At 40.4% G+C, this 21,935-nt stretch overlaps 2 protein-coding genes across 2 annotated transcripts in view; one reads left to right on the top strand and one right to left on the bottom strand.

Annotated features, from left to right (window-relative positions):
- Positions 1–11,403, bottom strand: part of Dh44 (corticotropin-releasing diuretic hormone 44) — a 43,086-nt gene extending 31,683 nt beyond the window's left edge. Inside the window, exon 1 of the mRNA XM_076783478.1 lies at positions 11,342–11,403. The gene's annotated coding sequence lies outside the window, so the exon portion shown is untranslated. The remainder of the gene's footprint in view (positions 1–11,341) is intronic.
- Positions 11,404–13,741: 2,338 nt separating this feature from the next.
- LOC143351674 (uncharacterized) overlaps positions 13,742–21,935 on the top strand; it is a 133,288-nt gene continuing 125,094 nt past the window's right edge. The window contains exons 1-4 of the mRNA XM_076783481.1: positions 13,742–13,763; positions 14,052–14,175; positions 14,314–14,571; positions 14,733–14,846. Of these exons, the coding sequence (XP_076639596.1) occupies positions 14,503–14,571; positions 14,733–14,846 (183 nt within the window). The 5' untranslated portion in view covers positions 13,742–13,763; positions 14,052–14,175; positions 14,314–14,502. The remainder of the gene's footprint in view (positions 13,764–14,051; positions 14,176–14,313; positions 14,572–14,732; positions 14,847–21,935) is intronic.

Raw genomic sequence — 21,935 nt, 5'->3', positions numbered from 1 at the left:
TTGCTGTTCTAATAAAAGTATTTCGAAAATCTTAATATAACTTTACTTTCTCAATGACTAAATATTTGGTTCGAACATGTTTGAGTATTTTCGTGACTCACTGCATTTAGCAGACTCAAAGTTACTTCCAGCATTGTTTTTAAAAGTTTCAAATGTATTATTTTGGAATACTGTGTATTATTTTCACGAGCGTAACTGGTGAAGCAAGAGAAGGACCGTAATAAACGCAAACATCGAAGCAGATTAAATATTCGAGGCTGTTACAATGTTATCATATTTCAATCCGTGGAAGAGTATTGGAAATTAAAAATTTGAATTGTTACGCTCTTTGAATACGGTCGATTACGAAAATATTCGGGTAAAAATATAATATTGGTATATATGCTCAAGAGTCCAAGTAAATATAAAACGAACAAAAAATAAAATATGTTGAATTACAGTTATTATCAACGGAATTATATTATATTATTGTACAAAGATATCCGAAAATTATACCGACTGTACAAACGATTCGCGAATGAATCAAAATCGCGTTCACGGGCGTTAACAGTTAGACAAATTTTATTCACGAATGATAAATAAAAATGTTTTATTCATTCGCGGGCTAACTTCTTCCGTATACGTTTCGTTCGTAACTTCGTTTGTAAATTAGAATCTATTCGAAAATATGCATTTGTTATTCGTGAATAAAATTTACACAACTTTGACGGCCGTGGACGTGAACCCTTCGGTCATTCAGCAAACGTGTTCCTGGTGTCTCGAGGTTTTCTATTTACGTACGTAGCAAGCAGACTCGCGAGACACGTGTGTTTCCTTAAAGTTTCAAGTCGTAAAAACGTAATTCTAAAGTATTACGGTGTAATTTGAAAAATTGATAAAGTAATGAAACTGTGAACTCAATTCCTCGTGTACTCTAACACTGTACGATAACTTTAAAGCAGTTTCTCTCGAAACAACATTCTTCAAGTTTGTTGACGTAACATCGCCAGAGAAAATGGTCCGATTGACTTGAAATTTTGCACACGTATAAAGTAAATATCGTTCTATCGTTCGTACCAAAATTAATTCGAGGAGCTGCGAGGCTAGTAGGAAACCATTTTTGTTTCTAGAGCAAAGGATCAGGTTAGAACATTTTCCTAAATAAAGGAAGCCAGTTCTCCGATCAGAGGTAAGCAAGCAGATCGCGAATAACTTCAACTTGCGGAAATACGCGTCTGATGGCCGATCTACGCGATGATTCGACATTAATCCGATGAAAAGGCGATAAAATCCATTTAATACCGCCGTGTCGTTCGAGAAAATTCCACTCCGAAGCAATTAAAGTTCGTCATCGAAGTGCGACTTTGTCGTCGTGACAGCATTGTATTCTCGATCGTCGCTCTGTTAATAGTGCTCTTAATGTCTGGACTCAGACTAATTCCCGCAGTAGAGTAACTATCCGATTGAACCGATGGAATCGCCTGTTGCCCTTCCGCGCGTTTATATCGTTGAATGAATCCTGATAAGAGAGGAATTTTCCCGGAAGGAACAGTAAAAGAAATCTCGATCCTTCGCGAGGGACGCAGCTATACGTCGCGTTAAATGCCAATTAAGAAAATGGAAAATAACGATTCTACGCGGACATTACAGTAGGTAGACTGTACTTGGTCCAATATTGCACGATATTCTCTAATGGAATATTAGAAACTCAGAGAAGATATTTACACGACATTTCGTAAACGTAAAGCAAAGGTGACCAAAGACTACCTCTATCAGACCAGCTTAGTTTAGCTGTTGTACATTTCGCCGACACTGGATTAATCGACGCTTGTTCGGCCCTGTGTCCAAGTACCTTATAAACAGAAATTGTGATCCGTACTTATTTCTATCAATGGCTCTTTTTCTCAATCTCGGTCAGGTTAATCAAGTGTAATCAATCGAGGGATTCGTTTGTCGAACTACCCATGTAACATAGATGTTCGAATGTACCCGAGGTTATTGGATCATTCTGTATGGCCATCGATTCATCTTCGATATTGAAGGGTCACGTGTCGCGCGAAGGTGCCAGAGACCGATTATCCGCCATTAAACCCCTTCAGGATACTGACAAATTATGCGTTCGGTTTGTAAGTTATTTTAAATATCCTGACATGACGATAGTTGTTAGAATTGTGACTAAAATGTTGACAATTAAATTTGTATTCTACAAACTTAGTAAACATATATGTATTTTAATAATCGAAAGGAGCTCTATCGATTTTATCGCAATTTTGAAAAAAATTGAGTATCCTTGAATTATTAAAATTCTCACACAGTAGATTTTTAAAATATTCGACGATTAAATTTGCTAACGACCGAATTGACGCGACGCGACGCGACGGATGGAAAGATTTCCTCTGCAGCGTATTAAGGCGTTCAAGTTGGAAAAATGTGATGAAAATGGAAGCTGGAATGCAGATCCGGAAACTATAAAAGGATGTCTGGAATTTGCGCGAGAGTTTTGATCGAATCACACGAAATTGTTCAAGTATACGAGGAAATAGGCAATTCGGCGATATATGGTCTATATATAGGAGTTAGTTGTTCGTTGTAATCGATAACTGAGAGCACGTTCGACGCGTAAACGACAAAACGACAAAACTACATTCGATTAGTTTTCTTCGAACTGAACGACCAAATTTTCTGAATTTAAAGACAAATTAATTAACTACCAAAGTACGGAATGGAGGCGCGAGCACACGCATGCCGAGCGCTTTATTTGCACTCTTCCATCGAACTTTATCGAGAGAACCTCGTAACAAAAGGGATCAATCATTTGCCTCGTTCGATTTCGAGGCGAAGCGAGAGAATTTCTTCTTCGCCATTGCCTATGACAGAAAGTGTCACGCGTTTCCGTCGATGTTTTCGAAAGACCGATCGCGCGGGCACAATTTACATCGTTTTGCCCAATATTTAACATTTTAAGCGCAGCGACTACAATCCATTGTGTTCTAAACAATAGTAAAATGTACGCGTTCCTGTTCTTTTGTTACGTTTTATTAGTTTGATAAATCGAGGTAAACATTGTTTAATTGTTGGTCAGGGATACGATCCATTGGTTTATTTATTAATAATAAATGAACGTTTTGGCCTTGTGAATGAAACCCACTTCAGGCTCTTGGAATTCTATACGCGTTCCAATTGTTTTAACAGCCATAAAGCCGAAAGAACGATTTATTATAGATGAATAATGGATGGCGCTCGCAAAAGATTAACAATATTTAACCTTGTTGTGTTTTGACAAGAATGCATAAAATTTTATTCGAATAATAGATATTTGATAAAACTAACTCGTGACGATTTATCGAAGCGTTTATTCTTGAATTAAAATTTTCATTTCATTCAATGAATAATTTATGTTCTTTTAAAGGAAGAGTTTGTTAATATAAAAAGTGATAAAAAAGAGTAGAATATTTCACATATAACGTACGACAGTCGATTAAGGGTAAGAAGGCACCTAAAGCACGAATGATAAGGAATTAGTGAACAGAGATAAAGAAAATCACGAACAAGTGCAATTAAACCAAATAGGGAAAGTTAATTGCAATAGGAGATATAGGTATCTGATAACTGAGTGGAAATTGGAATACTTGGAGAAAATTGAACTTCTGATAGCCAGAAAAGTTAATAGTTAAGACAAGGTGTATGTAGGATCTCAGGCGCCCAAATACCTACGCACAGCTCTGCACGAAAGTTTTTAAATTTGATAATGAACGGGAAATTTGTTCTCCGAGGCATGAAAGCTAAGGGTCCACCGAAATTCACGCTGTTGTTGATGGTGCGTGCTGCGATGTAATGTGAACGGTAGGAATCACGATTGTGGGGTCGGCGCCCAAGAGGTTTGCGTAACTGCGAAAAGATCTGCCTACGAAACGCGTGTTCCAATGCGTAACAAATACCTAACGCGCGTGGGACACGTTCCCCTCTCCATGTTATTAGCATACTAATGTCTAATTTTTGCAGGGAAGTGGGATGTATTTTTAAAGTAATATCGCTACAAATACTAACAGAGGTACAGTGGAATCTCCATTATTCGAAAGTTCTACATAGACAATATTTTCCACACGAATAGTTTCCACATAGAAAATAATGTTTATTCTATCGTGTGCTATCCGTTTTAATGCTTCAGTGATATCTTTAAGTGTATTCGTTTCTATGAAATTTCTATCGGTAACGTTAGAACGTAACTGACAACGATATTTCAAATTATTATACGTTCCAAATCAAATTGATAACTTTGTTTAAAACGTAGTGACCAAGTACTTCATGAAAAAAAAAGTACACGAGTCATTACGATTCCTTACGAACTTTTTCTGTCTCATTGACATCGGACCGAATAATTAAGTAATTTTATTCTTACAGCAGAATACAGCGCAGAGAAGTGATTCAAGAATAATTCGATTAATTGTCTCGGCCAAAGAAGTTCTAAATTAAAAGGAAACAGGGATAGCGTCCCACTTCGTTTCTTTCTCAGCGACCTACGGCACGCAACCTACGTTTTTCTTATCGACTAATTATTCAAAACCGAATGTAATAATTGAAGCGTACCGTTTCATCAAACGTCAATACAAGATTGCTTTCAGAGACGAAGAGATTCTTAATTAAAAAACGAGTACAAAGAAAGGTGATTTATAAATTACATCCTTTGCTACGTTCGTAGAAATCGATTTAGATTTAAACTAGAAACGTCTATCGACGCTATTCTAATCAAGACTCTTGCTTTTTATACGTTCGTTTATACATTGGATACTTTCTTCCCATAACCAATGGTTAATGCAATGTTTTTGAAAAATTTTTGCTCCTGTCGATTTTTCTTTAAAATTTGTCTGACGTTCTACGAAAATGTGGTTTAATACTATTTTCTAGGTATCCATGAGCTCTACTACATAAATAAATTTCAATGAAATACATTCACTATTGTAGAAAACCATAGGAATCAACTATTTCTTTCTCAAGTCCCTGAAGCTATACGAAGCGCCGGAACCATATACAATGTGGCTATGCATTAATGTGTTTAAGTGGAGGGGCAGTTTCCTTCGGGCACCGATCTGCCGTATACTAGTTTGTCTTTTCCAATCCCTCCCAAAGTCACCTCACACATTACAGCTGCTACCCATCAATACCAACTCAGTGAATAGTTTCTCAACTGACCGCCATCCATGAGAAGAGGACGTTAAAATCACCTCCGAATTAACGGGTCGGTATGGCAGTCGGATTGACCCACGAAAATCCATAAAGTGTAAGCACAGACGTATACGAATAGACCTTACACCACCGACGAGGTATACGAATAGACCTTTCACCCAATCTATTTTTTCGGCCCATTTTTATGGGGCTCTAGAGCCCCATTACCATTTTCGTGTCACTCGCAACATTACCAACAGATTTAGAAATGAATTTCAATCCCTGCATAGTCAACTCACATGTATTTACGCACACACTACAGCTGTCTGCCCATCAATACTAATTCAGTGAATAGTTTCGCAACTGAGGGGACGCTAAAATCACCCCCGAATTTTTCGCTCGGTATGGCAATCGCTCGAACTGATGTTCAAAAAGACACGTATTAACAAAAATTAACAAATAGAAAATAAGTAATACCACAGATACGGAGGTTATACATATGTGTCTTGATAAATCTAAAAATTGATTCGTAACAGTGTTATCAGACGGCAGACCGGTGCCCAGAGTAAGCTTACCCCTCCATTTACACATGCCAATTCACAGCCATGTGTACGTGAGCTTAGGTGCTTTGGACAGCTTCAGGAATTCAAGAAAGAAGGCGAATGTGAGTCTTTTTTTCTTGCTTTCGAAACAGCTGAAATCCGATTTGCGTCAACCTGCATACGATTTTCAGTCTCAACTGCCCAGGCATTTTTATTTTCCACACCTATTACACATAAACGAGGTAAAGAATAGACCTATCGCTAGTGGGATGAACGCTGTCGCTGTACCACGAGTGTCTTATAACATGAGATACACTCTTCCAAAGTGGAACAAAATGTTAAAAAGATCATGCATCAAATTGTAAGGGGATCCTCGCAAGAAGGCTTTAATCTTCCTAATGGTTTTAATGGGTCGCTAACTTGTGGTCACTGGTGGTCAACAGTGAGGTTGACATCAAGGTCAGCGGTCCAGTGAAGATCCAGAAATGGTCAAGAGTAGGGACCAATCGAAATAGCGTTGTTCTTTAGATCAAGCGGTTCTTAACTCTTCACGTTGACACTGTCTCCCCACTCTTCGACTTCCCCACTCGAAGACTACCGCTGGACAAATTCTTCAGTACCCCTGGAGCATCCAGGGGAACCGGGTCTCGCGGGCCAAAGTCAGGCCATTCGTGGATCGCTGACCACTGGGGGGACCAGGAGTGACCAGGAGTGACCAGGACTGACCAGGACTGACCAGAGCTGACCAGAACTGACCACTACTGACCAGTGCTGACCAGTGCAGATCCGACTACTGACCACTGCTGACCACTGCTGACCACTACTGACCAGTGCCGGACCGTGATGACCACTGGTAAGAACTATTTCAAATTGTTCTCCCCACTTCTATTCTACTGTTTGATACCAATTTCGCTTCAATGAACTGATTTTGCCATGCTTGCCTAACTGATGTTGTTATAATATGAATATTTTCTTACTTTACAGCTGGCCCAGTGGTAACCATCCTATGTGGTAACTATCCTATCCTACTGACGACAAGTAGTAAGTCTACTCCACCTATTATTTTATTATTTTCATTTGTTTATTTATCTATCTGATTTTATTTGGTTATTATGAATGTTCCTTTTCTCTGTTTCTACTTTTACATTCTTTGTCGAATTTATGTTATTGCTTTGATATGTATAATATTGCATAATAATAGGATATAATAATATATGTTCAATCATATACTATATTTGCTCCTATACAATTTCATGAATTTGTATTATACTGATTAGAATAAGATTTTTATTTTTTCGTTCTTGCTCGAATTCTCTTAATATTCTGCGGAGGTACTTTGATTCTTTCATTTCGTTTGATTGTTTGGTGTCTCGATCCAAGTTTCTTTTGAAAATTCTTTCAACTCTCTTCGTTGGTTGCACTTTCGTTTGTTTCTTCTTTGACCAACGATCGTTGATCACAGAAGATCTTTATTAATGGAGGGTGGTTGGGAATCGGTTAGGGTTAGGGTTAGGGTTAGGGTTAGGGTTGGGGTATCGAATATTCGTTGTGATATGTACAACATTGTGTCGATGCATATATCATATTTGTTTCGATGACACTGATTAATATAAGATTTTCATTTTTATGTTTCAGCTTAAATTCTTGTAATATTTTGCTTAATTTCCTTCCATGTCTCACTAATGTAACTATTAGTTTTGATTTCAGTTTAAATTTAGATTAATCGCAAGGACATCGAGGGAGTACGCCACAACCGCCGAGGGACTTTTAATTCCAAGTTGATTAGTCTTAAGCTTCGTCGCGAATCTTAAAATTAACGTCCAAGATTTCTTTATTCTACATATTTTCGCGTCTGTACCAAGCAATTATTCAATAAGTAGCTTCACTCTCGCTCGTTCCCTCGTTCTTCGCTTCGGTCACCGCTGTTTCATCGATTGAAACATGTGATCGGCCGTGTATCGGGTCCGAAAGATCTAATCGCCTTCCCTTGGTAAGCTTGATTGAGGGAAAACGGCACTTCGCTGGAAGGTGTGGAGTTTCCGTATTCTGCGGAAACGCATACCTTCCAGCGGAAGTCGACTCTGTCTCAGGTACTCTCTCTTTTGTCAGACAACCTAAGTCGGGTCCTTCGGGCTCCCGGCGGGTTGCGTTGGAGAAATGGAGACCTCGATTCGGAGTTGCAGTTCTCTGTTTTCTTGTTGAGATCGAGTTAGCAAGGGCAGTAGGTTCGATCCTCGGATCCGCTGCACGGTTCAGCATCGCGTCGCGTCGCGTCGCGTATCCCACGACTTAGCTTCATCCCTTTTTTTAACCATATAATTGCTTGGTACAAGGAACTTTGTTTCCTTCTATCGTCCGAATTTTAGATTCAACTTGACTAGACTTGAGCTTCGACGTTAATTTTAAGTCTCTAGTGTATCTGCGTATGCCAAGTAATTATTTAACAAGTAGCTTCTCTCGACTCGTTCTCTCGTTTCTTGCTTCGGTCACCACTGTTTCGTCGAACGAAACATGTGATCGGCCGTCCAGTTTGTCCGAAAGATCTAGTCGCCTGCCAATGATAGATCGATTTCTAGAAATAGAAATCAATCTACCAAGGGTAGTGTTGATTCGATCCGAAGATCCGCTGCACGGTTCAGCATCGCGTCGCGTCGCGTCTCCAACAATTTAGCTTCATCCCTTTTTAAACAAAATAATTACTTGGCATGACTAATCTAGTTTCTAAGGATGTAAAAGGGAGATCGATGGAACTTGGATTCCATCTATCTCCCTTCGGGTCTCCATTCGCAGCAACCTCCTCGTGGTGAGACCTGGGTAATATTATTTACGTTTAATTAATAATCGTATCGCTCTTCGCTGGGTAATGCAATTATTAATTAAAAACTAAATAATATTAGCAAATTGGCTGCGATCCGCCTTGCATAGGTCATCATGAATATAGAGCTTCTTCGCTAGGTTAGTTTTGATTCTCATTGATTCATCAAAGATTCTAGAGCATTGTCAAACGAGGTATACGAGTGGATCTTTTACCCCATGTATCTTTTCGACCCATTTTTATGGGGTCTCGAACCCCCATTATCATTTTTGTGCTATTTGTAATATTACCAACAGATTTAGAAATGAATTTCAATCCCTGCATAGTCAACTCACATGTATTTATGCACACACTACAGCTGTCAGCCCATCAATACTAATTCAGTGAATAGTTTGTCAACTGACCACCAGCCATGAGAAGAGGACGCTGAAATCACCTCCGAATTTTCAGGTCGGTATGGCAGTCAGATTCGACCACGAAAGTCCATAAGGTGAAAGGTTTACTCGTATACCTCATCTGTGGTTATAGCACAATGTACTTTTTAGGCCAATTTCTCTGGGGCACTAGAGCCCCATTATCATTTCAGCGTCGCTCACAACATTACCAACAGGCTAGAGAAAGCGACCATAGCGATTCTTATGGTGGGAAATGAAATTACAAGAATTCCCAACGAGTTCCCAACGGAGTAAAAGAAGACTCAGGTTGCGGAGACTCATAGCTGATTCCCGGACCCTACCCAGAGTATTAAACGCGAAAAAATAATCACAACACTAAAGAGAATTGCAATCAAATTCATATTACTTGCAACTTGCAACGCGATTAATATTTATATTTCATAACGCTACTGTAATTCGAGATTAATGTTTATACGTAACTCTATACTGGAAAAGCAAACGCGAAAATTTTCATTATTCGCAACTCTAAAGTTAACTATAAAATTAATTATAACACTAATGCACACCGCGATTTATCCCAAAATACTGATTGTTGTAATATAAGTACCATTTAAAAAACTACAACTAACTACTACAACTACAGACAAATACAGTGACAAAGTAGTAACAGAAAATGACTTTCCATCCTCATCCGAAGACGAAGATGAAGAGCCATTCGTTGTAGCCCACTCTTGAGACAATTTGTCAGGGCCTCTTCGACTCCGCAGAGCCTTTTCTCTCTTCGGCGGTCCTGCCGATGCCTGAAACTTAATACTAGGCTCGAAATTCCGTGCAACATACAGTCCTTGTACGATTCGAGGAATCGTTATCAGAACAGATGTGACGAAACTCGAGCGGGACGAGCGTCTCGGGAATCCTGCCGCGAACGAACGCGACCGCGAAGAGCGACAGTAAAGCCGCGCGATTCCAAGAATCGAAACTAAAACCAGAACAAACGGAACAATCCGTTTGGATCGGCTAACATTTCGACTCCTCAAATCGAACTACAGGCACAGGACTTGTACAGTCCTGCCCTGACCCTACCTACTTACAACTAACACACATACCAGAAAATTAAGTTACCTACCTACCTAACGCTATATTTAAAAAATTCCAAAACTCATTCTCGCAAGCAAACACTCCACGGTTCTCACACATAATGTCCGGGCGCAAAAGCCTACACTAGAGAGGATTCCCCGGGGTTCCTCCGATACCCGAACATTTCACACAACATTCATACTCTAAGGTACGTACCAGATCCTGAAATCGGCTGACACAAACTAACGACCATTGCGTGTTTTTATTCTACGTACATATAAGCATTTATAGAGAACGTTTTAATATTGTCTTTAATAAAATATAATATGTATGTGTAAAATCGAGAAGTTAATCTATTAAGCATTTTATAATTTTACTGTTGTGTATGCAATATCAAATATTGCCAAATAAATGGTAAATAGAAATTTTATATTATTATTATAATTGATGAGAATCCAGTGTTAGAAAATTTTAACTACAAAATAATGAAACGACGCACTTCCACAGCCTAACCACACACACATGTGGAAAGTACGTCGTGCACGATACACTAGCATTGCCAGCCGCACACGTATAGATTATTGTTATAAATCTAAGTCATCGTGCCCGTTGCCTACACTCACCCAAGTAGCACCTAGGCACTTGAGTGAGATTAGGCAATGAACACGGAAAAATAACCTGGAAATCCTGAACTAGAAAAATGATTAAAGTGAATACTAACGAATAACAAAATAGTATATATTTAAATACAATACTTTCATCAAGACTTTACGATAAAATAGTTTACTTTGAAATTGCAGATAAATTATTGAAACAAACTAATTAAAATAATCAACCCTCGGGCAATTCTGTCATCAAAGCATATTTTTTAAAGATGAAAATAGTATACATATCATGCATGACTCAAGAATTTATCCGTCGCGAAATGTTTTCTTGTGCATAAATTGAAACATATTTTTCAATATGTAAGGAAAGGCTTTGGTATCTTTGATACAAAGTCATTCAATTATATTTACATGCGAGACACGAATAAAATAAAAAAAACAATCAATATTCAAAATTATATATTCAATAATCATCATTATAGTAAATGTAATTAAGTTAGTACAATAATTTAATTAAATAAAATAATTTATCACACTATGAAGCATCCATTTACCTAATTAGAAATCGCGGGGCACAAGAAAACTCTAGTCTACACTAAAAAAAATACAACAGTACATGTTACTACTCACGGGTATGATTCATACCCGTGGTCACTGTATTTATCAAAAATTGCACGTATACAACTGGTCACCCGCGTCGATTCGGACCTTTTTGTCCTACGACGTGATTGGGGACCAGAGGAAACAAAATAGCATGCGACTTACCAATTGTAGAATGGAAGCACCCGCACGTCGAGGTTGGCTAGCAGGAATCAGCAGCGAAGTCATCCAAGAGGTTCCTGGATCCATATGTAGGTACGTTGATGAGATGTTAGGATCTTGTAAAAAGAAACAGCAAATATAACACCTTATTTCTTAAAATGTAGAGATTTTAATTTTAATAAAAAAATGTCTGCTAATATTGACAATTTAATGTAGCAACATTTCAAAAAAAGAATTTTTTTCTAAAAGTACTCGGTACAAAGTACGAAGATACTTACATTTTTTGCTCGTGAGCATCGGCAAATACTCCTGTCCATGTATGCACTGACTCTACTATCGCGATTCATAAAGCAAAGGGAGCACCGGTGCTCTGACTAAAATTTACGAGAGCGAGAATATACACTGACTCGAACTTCGCGTGTCCCTAAAATCGAAACGGTAATTTATTAGAAACCACTGTGCTTCGAGAAACGAAACACTCTAAACGACGCAAGCACTGAATTTACTGACCGCATTGCGCGCGGTCGTCAAAATTTCTAAAAAAAAATAAACATTTCAGATTAGAAATAAAAAATAATTTAGTAAATACACAGATCTGTCTATCTATCGATTTAATATTAAATTTCATCGATAAAAACACAAAAATTGGTAAACATATATAGGTACATACTCACTTGTTATAACGAAGTTGAGTTTACCAATGAATTTCTTATTTCCTCGAATGGCGATCTTCAAGCATTAATGGCGTCCATCCGTTGCATGCCGGTAGCGTCCCTTTCAGCCGAATTGCAGCAATGTCTGTAACAGAAATAAATCAAAAATTACGATCCGATGCGTTAAAATAAATGCATCCAGACCTTAATTATAGGTAGACTGAACCCGAAATATGGTCTATGAATTGATAATTACGTTTGCACGTCGATTAGACATGTAAGAAAATGCACGAAACTGACTCGACTTTTTTCGCGATTCCGGCGGAATTTCTAGTAGATACGTCTTAATATTGCACGAAAGCATCAAGAAAGAGTAACGCAGAGTACTACGAACGATTCGAGACATTCAGATGACAATAATTAAAAATTACGTACCTCATTAGACGCCAATTCTGTCGTCACACCAATTTCCGAAGGACGAGTGACGAACGCCGAGCAGAATATCCGTTGACCGTTACAAAGGAGCGAGTGAGGGGGGGGGGGGGTCCAACGTTTCGATTTTCGCTGTTTCTTTCCGAAAGAAAGATTTAGCCTTATATTTCGAATAACATTGATAATATACATATTTAGGATCTGTGGCTGTAAAATAAATATAAAAAGATATCAGAGAAACAATTAATTACTTAATGATGTATTATTGTCATATTCTTGTGACGTCATAATGCAAGCTTCTCATTGGCTCTGCTTGAACATCGATACATTCGATAAATTCGATAGTGTCTCTTAAATATGACACATCGATGTATTATACTATTCATGGGTAATTAAGTTGATCGAAATATCTACTTAATAACATGTAAATACGTTAATGTTTGATCGAAAAATTAATAGATGCTTTTCATGTAAATTTTGTAGTTTATGTATGAAATACGCAAAAATGTTCTAATCTATTACACGTCTGTACTTATTTCTTGCGTATTCTAAAATATTTCTTAAAAGTAATTTTATTCCTACCATTGCTAGCATTCGCAGGCCAGGGAAACTCGATCGGTCCGTGTTTATATCTTTGGTCGGCAGCCTCTCGACTTCACCTTGGAACTGAGCTCGTGATTTCTCGGTCGCGTGGCACGGGAAACTGTGTTTTTTACACGCTGCACGATGCATTGTCTGTGTCGTTAATCCGTGTGTCACGAAAAAATAATTGCTGCTGACATCTGCCTGCACAACAGATTACCTAATGGTATCGTCACAGAATCACGATAGGCTTTTATGTAGATCTAGGGAAAATTGAGACAAATAACTTTAAAACATATACTATACACAAAAGGAACATTTATATAAGAAACTGATTGAAATTTAGGTTGAAAACTAATATTAACACATGTTTCTATGATTAGAGTTAATATATTTGAATCGATCTAGTAACTTGTGCATCCAATAACAGGTCGATATTCAATGTTCAAGCAGAGCCAATGAGCGGCTTGCATTCTGACGTCACAAGAGTATAACGACAATTAAGTAATTAATTGTTTGTTTGGTATCTTTTTGTATTTATTTTATTTTTGTTTCGTATCTACATTATTTATTTTCAGTTATTCGAAATATAAGGTTTAACTTTTCCTTTGAAGTATCCATCGAGAGTCGAAACGGTGTACGTGACTTCCTCACCCTACTCCCCACTCCTTGCGCGGTAGACGTGTCCGATCCTGTTCGTCATTCTTAGTCTGGAAAGGGGGGTGATAAGTGCGTTGACAGACTTGGCGTCTAATGAGGTACGTAATTTTTAATTATTATCATCTGAATGTCTCGAATCGTTCGTAGTACTTTGCGTTACTCTTTCTTGATGCTTTCGTGCAATATTAAGACGTATCTACCAGAAATTCCGCCGAAAGCGCGAAATGTCGAGTCAGTCTCGTGCATTTTCTTACATGTCTAATCGACGTGCAAACGTAATTATCAATTCATAGACCATATTTCGGGTTCAGTCTATCTATAATTAAGGTCTGGATGCATTTATTTTAACGCATCGGATCGTAATTTTTGATTTATTTCTGTTACAGACATTGCTGCAATTCGGCTGAAAGGGACGCTACCGGCATGCAATGGATGGACGCCATTAATGCTTGGAGATCGCCATTCGAGGAAATAAGAAATTCATTGGTAAACTCAACTTCGTTATAACAAGTGAGTATGTACCTATATATGTTTACCAATTTTTGTGTTTTTATCGATGAAATTTAATATTAAATCGATAGATAGACAGATCTGTGTATTTACTAAATTATTTTTTATTTCTAATCTGAAATGTTTATTTTTTTTTAGAAATTTTGACGACCGCGCGCAATGCGGTCAGTAAATTCAGTGCTTGCGTCGTTTAGAGTGTTTCGTTTCTCGAAGCACAGTGGTTTCTAATAAATTACCGTTTCGATTTTAGGGACACGCGAAGTTCGAGTCAGTGTATATTCTCGCTCTCGTAAATTTTAATCAGAGCACCGGTGCTCCCTTTGCTTCATGAATCGCGATAGTAGAGTCAGTGCATACATGGACAGGAGTATTTGCCGATGCTCACGAGCAAAAAATGTAAGTATCTTCGTACTTTGTTCCGAGTACGTTTAGAAAAAAATTCTTTTTTTGAAATGTTGCTACATTAAATTTTCAATATTAGCGAACATATTTTTATTAAAATTAAAATTTCTACATTTTAAGAAATAGTGTGTTATATTTGCTGTTTCTTTTTACAGGATCCTAACATCTCATCAACGTACCTACATATGGATCCAGGAACCTCTTGGATGACTTCGCTGCTGATTCCTGCTAGCCAACCTCGACGTGCGGGTGCTTCCATTCTACAATTGGTGAGTCGCACGACAATTTTTATCTCTCTGGTCCTCAATCAGGTCGTAGGACAAAAAGGTTGCGCATTATTTAATATGTGATTTTGTTAGTATCGCGAAATATGAATATTAATCGCGTTTGCTTGTAGGATAGCGTTGCAATTAATATCAATATATCAAGATTACTGTTAGAGTTGCGAACAATTAATATTTTTCGTGTTTTTTTCAAAGTAATGTTGCGATTAAGAACAGATTGTGGTTTGTTATTAGCGTCGCGAAGTATAAATTATTCGCGTTTCTTTGTATAGTTAAAGTTGAAAATAACTTTTATCAATTGTATAGTTCCATTTAGAGTTGCGAATAATGAAAATTTTCGCGTTTTTTCCAGGGTAGAGTTGCGTGTAAACATTAATCTCGGTTTGCAGTAGCGTTGCGAATTACGAATATTAATCCCGTTGCAAGTTGTAAATAATATAAATTTGATCGCGATTGTCTTTAGTGTTGCGATTAGTTTTTCGCATTTGATTTTTTGGGTAGGGTTCAGGAATCAGCTGTGATTCTCCGCAGCCTGTCTTTTTCCATTCCGTTGGGAACGAAAAGAATTCTTGTAATTTCATTTCTTACCGCAAGAAGCGCCATGGTCGTTTTCTATGGCTTGTTGGTAATGTTGCGAGCGACGTCGAAATGATAATAGGGCTCTAGAGCCTCGGAGTAGTTGGTCTAAAGAATCCATTGGATGGTAACGTCGTCTTGTGTATGCCGTCTGTGCTCGTATACCTCGTCGGCGATATTAATTCCAAAGATAGGTTCAGCAGTCGGATATTCATCGTACGTCGGTATGTTGCGTTGAATTTGGAGATATTTCTTTAACCAAAATCAGAGTAGCGGTCATTGCATCTGTAGTTCTAGTTCAACCGATGGAGGTGCTTCGGTCGCCAAGTTTGTAGATGGCGTCATATTGTACTTTTCGAAGTTCTCAGAGACAGCATAGGGACCTTCTGCATCGAGCTTTAATCGCAGAGAAATCTTTGTCGGAATCCCGACTGTATATTAATATCCGATGAACGGAAGTCGAAGCAACGATAACGATTAGCGAAGAGGCGGGGAATAATGAAATGTCGCTATCCATGGGAATAGTGATCATGCAAATGATCGTGCAGGTTCAAAGGGGTGCTTACCGTCCCGATAATTTCATACTGGTTTATACAATACCGTTCCGCTGTAAATGGAAAATTAAACGATTTAATCAACCAAACTGATTCGACGTTGATAGGGTATATGCCTGCAATCGGCAAATTACACGAACGTATCCACGACAGTGGAGATCGAACCTAAAAGCATAATGAATATCGTATACGTGTGTCGGGCGATCCCTCCAATATTCCACACTTCGATCTACGCGCTCTAATTGCGATAAAAACACCCGGGGAAAATGAAATGTATCAATTTTGATTTTCGTTTCCCGTTGCTAGCGAACGATTCGATTAACGCGATCGTGCGCTTTATCGAAACGCGGACAGTTACGGGTGCGATGATTTTACTCAATTATTTCGACGCCGAGTCAAACGATTTCAAAATCGGGAAAATTTTATTCGCGACCAACGAACAAAGATTTTTAATTTCTTCGTAAACTATCTTTTGCCCGGGCCTTCGTTCCTCGATACTTAACATTTCTAATTTCTTTCGTTTTTCGGGGCCCATACAGGGCCCATACAGGGTGTTCGGCCACCCTTTTTTTGGCCTCTAGAATCTCCCGTTAAAATTTTTTCCAGGGGTGGCCGAACACCCTGTATATCTTCGAAACTATTGCATAGTTTTACGTGAAAGAAATTCATCGAACCGTGATCAGAAATAGTTGTTCTTTCATAAAATTCGAAACGCGTGGTCGTTTTTCCGTGCTCGGGTTGGAACACTTCCTTAAAGCGTAGAGACGAAATGGTCGCAGCCAGGGGCATGCAGTCTGGATGAAAGAAGTGGAAATTGGCAAATTGCCTATCAACACGAATCACCGGGCTATTCAATATCCGCGCGAAATATTGCGGCGAGAGGATCGTTGGGACGCGAAGGGGTTGCGAGCCGAGGGCAGACGAAGCCTGGCCAGACCAATCCCCCGCACGTTTCAAGAAATCGCGTTGTTCCAACGATTTCCTTTCTATCCGTTCGTCGCGACGTCCAGCTTCCACTCCATCCACGGTGTCCCTGATTGTGCGTCCCGCGGGACAACCCCGGCGACACTTCTTTCGGTTCTATTTACGTTATTTGTTCTTGGACTTCCGAGCCACGAGATTCCTCTCTCCCCGTTTTCGATCCAGCGTTCGCGAAACTTGGAGCTAATTCTTCCAGAACGTTCGGGGGTCCTCGAAATAGATTCGTAATTGAATTTCATCCCGTCGCGTGTCATCGAAGTTTGAGACGATGTCGTTTCTCAATCTACATACATGGAGGGTTTGGATGCCAAGTGTTGCGCAGTCTATTTCGAAGTTTCGAGCGTTTTGGAATCTACATGATCCTTGTTAACCCTGGCTCGATCTCATTTTGAATGCATCGTATCTCTACTCGCGATCTAATTACAGTACCCTCGTTGGTATCGCCTGGACCTTTCGACCGAACTTGATTTAACATCTTTCTTTATTTCCCTTAGATATGGATTATTCTTGAGTTTAATTATTATTCATTTAGTAACGGGATTAAACCCTTTAGTACAAAGATGTAAGGATATCTGTTTTAGTTAGTAAAAAACTTAACAATACGGCACTTATCTAAATCTCGAGACAATTTATTTAACGAGCACCAATTCTGAAGCCTATAAAGGTTAAAATTATACAAGTTCTCGGCGATCGAAGGTTATTTCACGATAACCGGAAGTCGGTGGGGGGTCGGATCGAATTTAGAGGACGATCTCGTGGAAGACGGTCGCGCGGCAGGCAAGGGGCTTGCTGATTTAGTTACAAAGGCGCTTTTCACGGATTTGGTCGGCACGTACGACAGCCTTCCGGACGTGCCGGACTTGATTACGTCCCTTTCAAAGCGAAGCGATACGTCCGACAAAGCGTCTTTGTGCGCTCGTGGGGATTTGCGACATTTGTAATCCTCTGGAAGCAGGTGAGAGCATTACGGGTCTCCGTATCTCGCGTTAATGTTAGATGACGAGCGTGTAATGCGCGCGTGCGCGTTTTCGCCTCTGCGTACGCACGCCGCGTCCCGATACCGATAACGCGTCCGTGTCGCGGTCTGGCTCGTGCGTTTCCCTGGCTTCCGGTACATCCGGCGAGCTCGCCTCGAGTAATCGTAAACGTAAACGGTCCGATCGTTCCCCGTTCCGGGAAGCCTCCGTGGCGAAACGTTTCGGGGTTAATGGAAGAGACTGCTCTCAGCATCCCCGATGCCGGATTTCGGGGAATATGGCAGATGTCACCGTGGATAGGACTCCCGCGTTTTGAATGCTGTAACGAAACCGCGAATCCGTGCTCGGCATAATGCCGTCGACTTTATCGTCCCCGTGTATCCGTTGGCAGTTTAAGACGGAAGATGGAGAAAATGGGAACGGAGACGGGGAAATCACCGAGAATAGAGTAACGCGTTCGCTGACCCGAATTATTGGCCCGAAGAATAGAGTTACGACTATCTGCCGATCGAGGGGAACGCGATCCGTCAATCTCTGTCCTCGTAACGTCGCGTAGATCGAACGCTAGATGTCGGATTATGGAACGTTATTCTTATTTTATGGTTAGAATAATTTGCGATACGGAATTATACATATGTCAGCCAGAATGATTCATGAGATCACTTAGAGATCGCTTCTAACTTGACCGTTCGACGTATCTGGGTTGCAAGCATCGTAACTTATTCTCGAAATTATATTATATTACTCTCGAAAGGTTTTAAATTCAAAGTTGACAGTTTTAAAGCGAAAAAGTTTGATTTTCCGAGGTCCGACGAGTCTCAAGGACCGCCGCGGTTGTATTCATCCTGGCCTCTCCTTTTCCGCGAGGCATCTGCGCGCGGTTGCAAATGCGGCCGCCACCGGCGTGGACGTAAAAAGAACGATTCGTCAAAAAGATAGCGAGCGAGCCCCCCGTACTACGTCAGGACTTATGAGCAGAAGCGTACACGTGGCGTCCGTGGCTCCCGTCGCGGGCCATTTACAGCCAGCCTTGTCTTGGACCGTTTATGGCCGATCGCTTGAAAAACCGCCTCTTGGCCTCTCTTTCTCTCGGCCGCGTTTCCCGCTCCTCGCCGAACATCCCGCGTCCCCGGCGATTCGATATCGTTATCGGATCAGCGCCGGTGATTCGGCCGGGATCGATCGGGAAGATTGAATTTTTTTACCGGTTCCACCGTCGGAGAAGTTGCCTCGCTTGCGTTCCACCCTATTGTCCGACGCGATTCCCTCCCTCCCCTCCTTGCCTCGCGTGGCAAACCGAGAAGAAGGATTGTTAATCTGTCGCGAAAGTAGTCCCCTTCCACGCGATCCTAGAATCCTTCCGGACTCAAGTTTGTCGGGATTTCTATCGTCCTTTGGTCCCCGTTTCGATCGATCGATCCCGACCGGCAACTTCTTTTCTCGGTTAGCCTCGTTATCGAAAATTTCTTCGGGTCCATCGCGAGGAGACAATCTCATTTAGGAATCGACCAACTTAACGCAGACGGCAGCCGTTTCGACGTCGGAATCCGATTTGGCGGTTCGATTGGATAGACCGATCGTTCGACGAACGAAAGATCCCAGGAAGATTCTTTTCCTCTGTTGTAACGTCGGCTCGAATTGATTCCGCGGGCTTCCAAAATAAAGTTACCGTCTCTGACACCGACGGGGACAGTATTTGCTGTTGTAGAAACAGACGATCGAGTACTTGCGAGAGACGCGTAGGTTGAGCGTAGTCCTCTGTTGGCGAGCGCGAGAAGCTCGACTTGTTTCGCTTCGAAAACCTTGGAACGATCAGGTTAGTCGGCGTTTGCTATCGCAGCTTCTGCGGATGTCCGAAATCGACGTCGTTCGGGGAAAAAGTGGCGCGCAGGAGGATTCGGCGGGCGCGCCTAAATCCTTAAAAGGGACGCGGACAAGAAGAGGAGGAAGAAGGAGTCGAAGAAGTCCCAGGTGCCCGGTACCTCCGTTTCTGGCGCGCACACGGTACACCTTAGAAGGCGTCAGGTCGCGAGTCTTTGTCCGCGATCCCCTGAGCTCTGCTTTCCTTCGACATTTCTCGAGAAAAAGCTCCGGGACGGTACGCTTCCGAACTTGCGCTTCGACGAAACGCGGTGACCAAAAGAGTCTCGAGATCGTTTCAATTTTCTCTACGGTTCGGATTTTCACTGGCTGTCGTCGTTCCACGGAAATAGATTTCCCATTTGGCGAGGATTTTCGGACGACGGACGCTTTATCGAGGAAAACGATTAGTTACGAAAATTTAACGTTTCGAATTTTTTATTCGTCGTAAGATTTCGAGGCTTTTTTCGAGCCGAGAACGGGAAACGCAATGCAAAGACCCTGTGCTCGAAAGATCGATGTCCTCGAAGACAGGAGATAACCGTCGTCTTGGATCGAATCGGTTCTTTCTTAAAAGTACATACCGTACGTCGAATGGATCACGAATACGTTCGTCTCCCTGTTTCCCTTTACTTTCTGCCCCCTCTTTCCCCATCCCCGTTCTCCGTCCGACCGGTAATAAAACGGGGCTTCTCTTATTTCCACGATATCGTTCTCCTTTTTTACGAGCTTCTCCGGTACGATATTATGGATCAGCTCCGTTGTCGTAGGTTCTCCTATGAAAATGGAAATCAGCCATCGCGTCGGGAGATACGTATGAAAATACACCGGCTCGGTTAATATTTCACTCTCCATTATTCTCTATTTGGAGAGGACGACGAGAGGAAGAAGAATCACCGGCACGGCGATTCCTTTCCCGGAGCTTTGAATTTCCCTTCGATCAAACCGGAACGTTTCCTCGTCGACGAAACTTCGATGCTACTCCAAGGACTACTCGATCCCTCCTTGCTCGTGGTTCGAGTCTCACCCCTCGTCGATTCGGGGGTGGGGCCGAAGTACCCTCGTTTCGTGCACCATTTTCCGAGAAATTGTTCGCGGTAGAACCTACAAATTGTTATACATTGTAAGGGTGCCGGAGAAAACCTTGATCTTCCTGTTTTTTGATTTGCTCGCGAGGCTCTTTATCGAAACTATTATTTTTTTAACGCGTCCGGAACAAACTCTTCTCTTCCCGAAATATTTAACGACCGGTTGTTTGTTCTCAACTTGATATTAGTAAAAAATGTCGGTCAACTAGAACGCTGGTACTTGACGAGTAATTAGGTATCAAATAAATTCTTAATAAATTCTGTAGTTTATGGTTGTCTACATTTTACTTCTCTTAGAGCGGATTAAAAATTTTGCTTGCTAGATCATGCAACGGAGCCATTAATCCACGAGGCACAAAAAGAAATTGATAACGATATCTTCGATAATAATATCGATTTTATTACACTATATCAACGAGCAAGGTACCGTATTTGTCCCTGCTGCGATAATTCTACCACGAAGGTACGATACTTCGTGTAATATACAGTGACTTAACGCGAAACAAATTGGCGAACAAAGTTACTTAAATTTAAAGTAACTAATAAAATAATCGATACTTGTCGGAACGAATAGATATACTGTTCAGAGTAACTTAATAAAACGAAATTTAATTTAGTTTTATAGAAAATTTTGCGTACAATTTATTGAGAGTTAAATTGGAACTCGTAGTTTACGGTTAAGGGAACTCCACAAATTGTTTCAGTTAATTTTCCTTCGATGAAATTAAAATTAACTAGAAAGCTTAGCCACCTGAGTAACGCTTCGCGTTACGCCAACCCTCGTCGCATCATCCACCCTCATCCTCGGCACCATCTTTGTGCATTTACCTTCCCTCTTCTTTTTTTATTCTTGGCATAGTAAATATGTTATCGCTCCCGCCTTTTCGCTTCCTATTCGATTTTGTTCTACTTATTTTATTTGCAACGTAAATATTCGGATTCGACGACTTGAACTTTCCAGATATTCCCTAAAAATATTTTTAAGGTATCGAATACTCGTCGAGTTTTGAAAACTTTTAACTTCGTGGCTTCGAAAAG

Source organism: Colletes latitarsis, chromosome 2, assembly GCF_051014445.1.
Source record: "Colletes latitarsis isolate SP2378_abdomen chromosome 2, iyColLati1, whole genome shotgun sequence".
NCBI lineage: Eukaryota > Metazoa > Arthropoda > Insecta > Hymenoptera > Colletidae > Colletes > Colletes latitarsis.
This window is presented reverse-complemented; position numbering and strand designations above follow the sequence as displayed.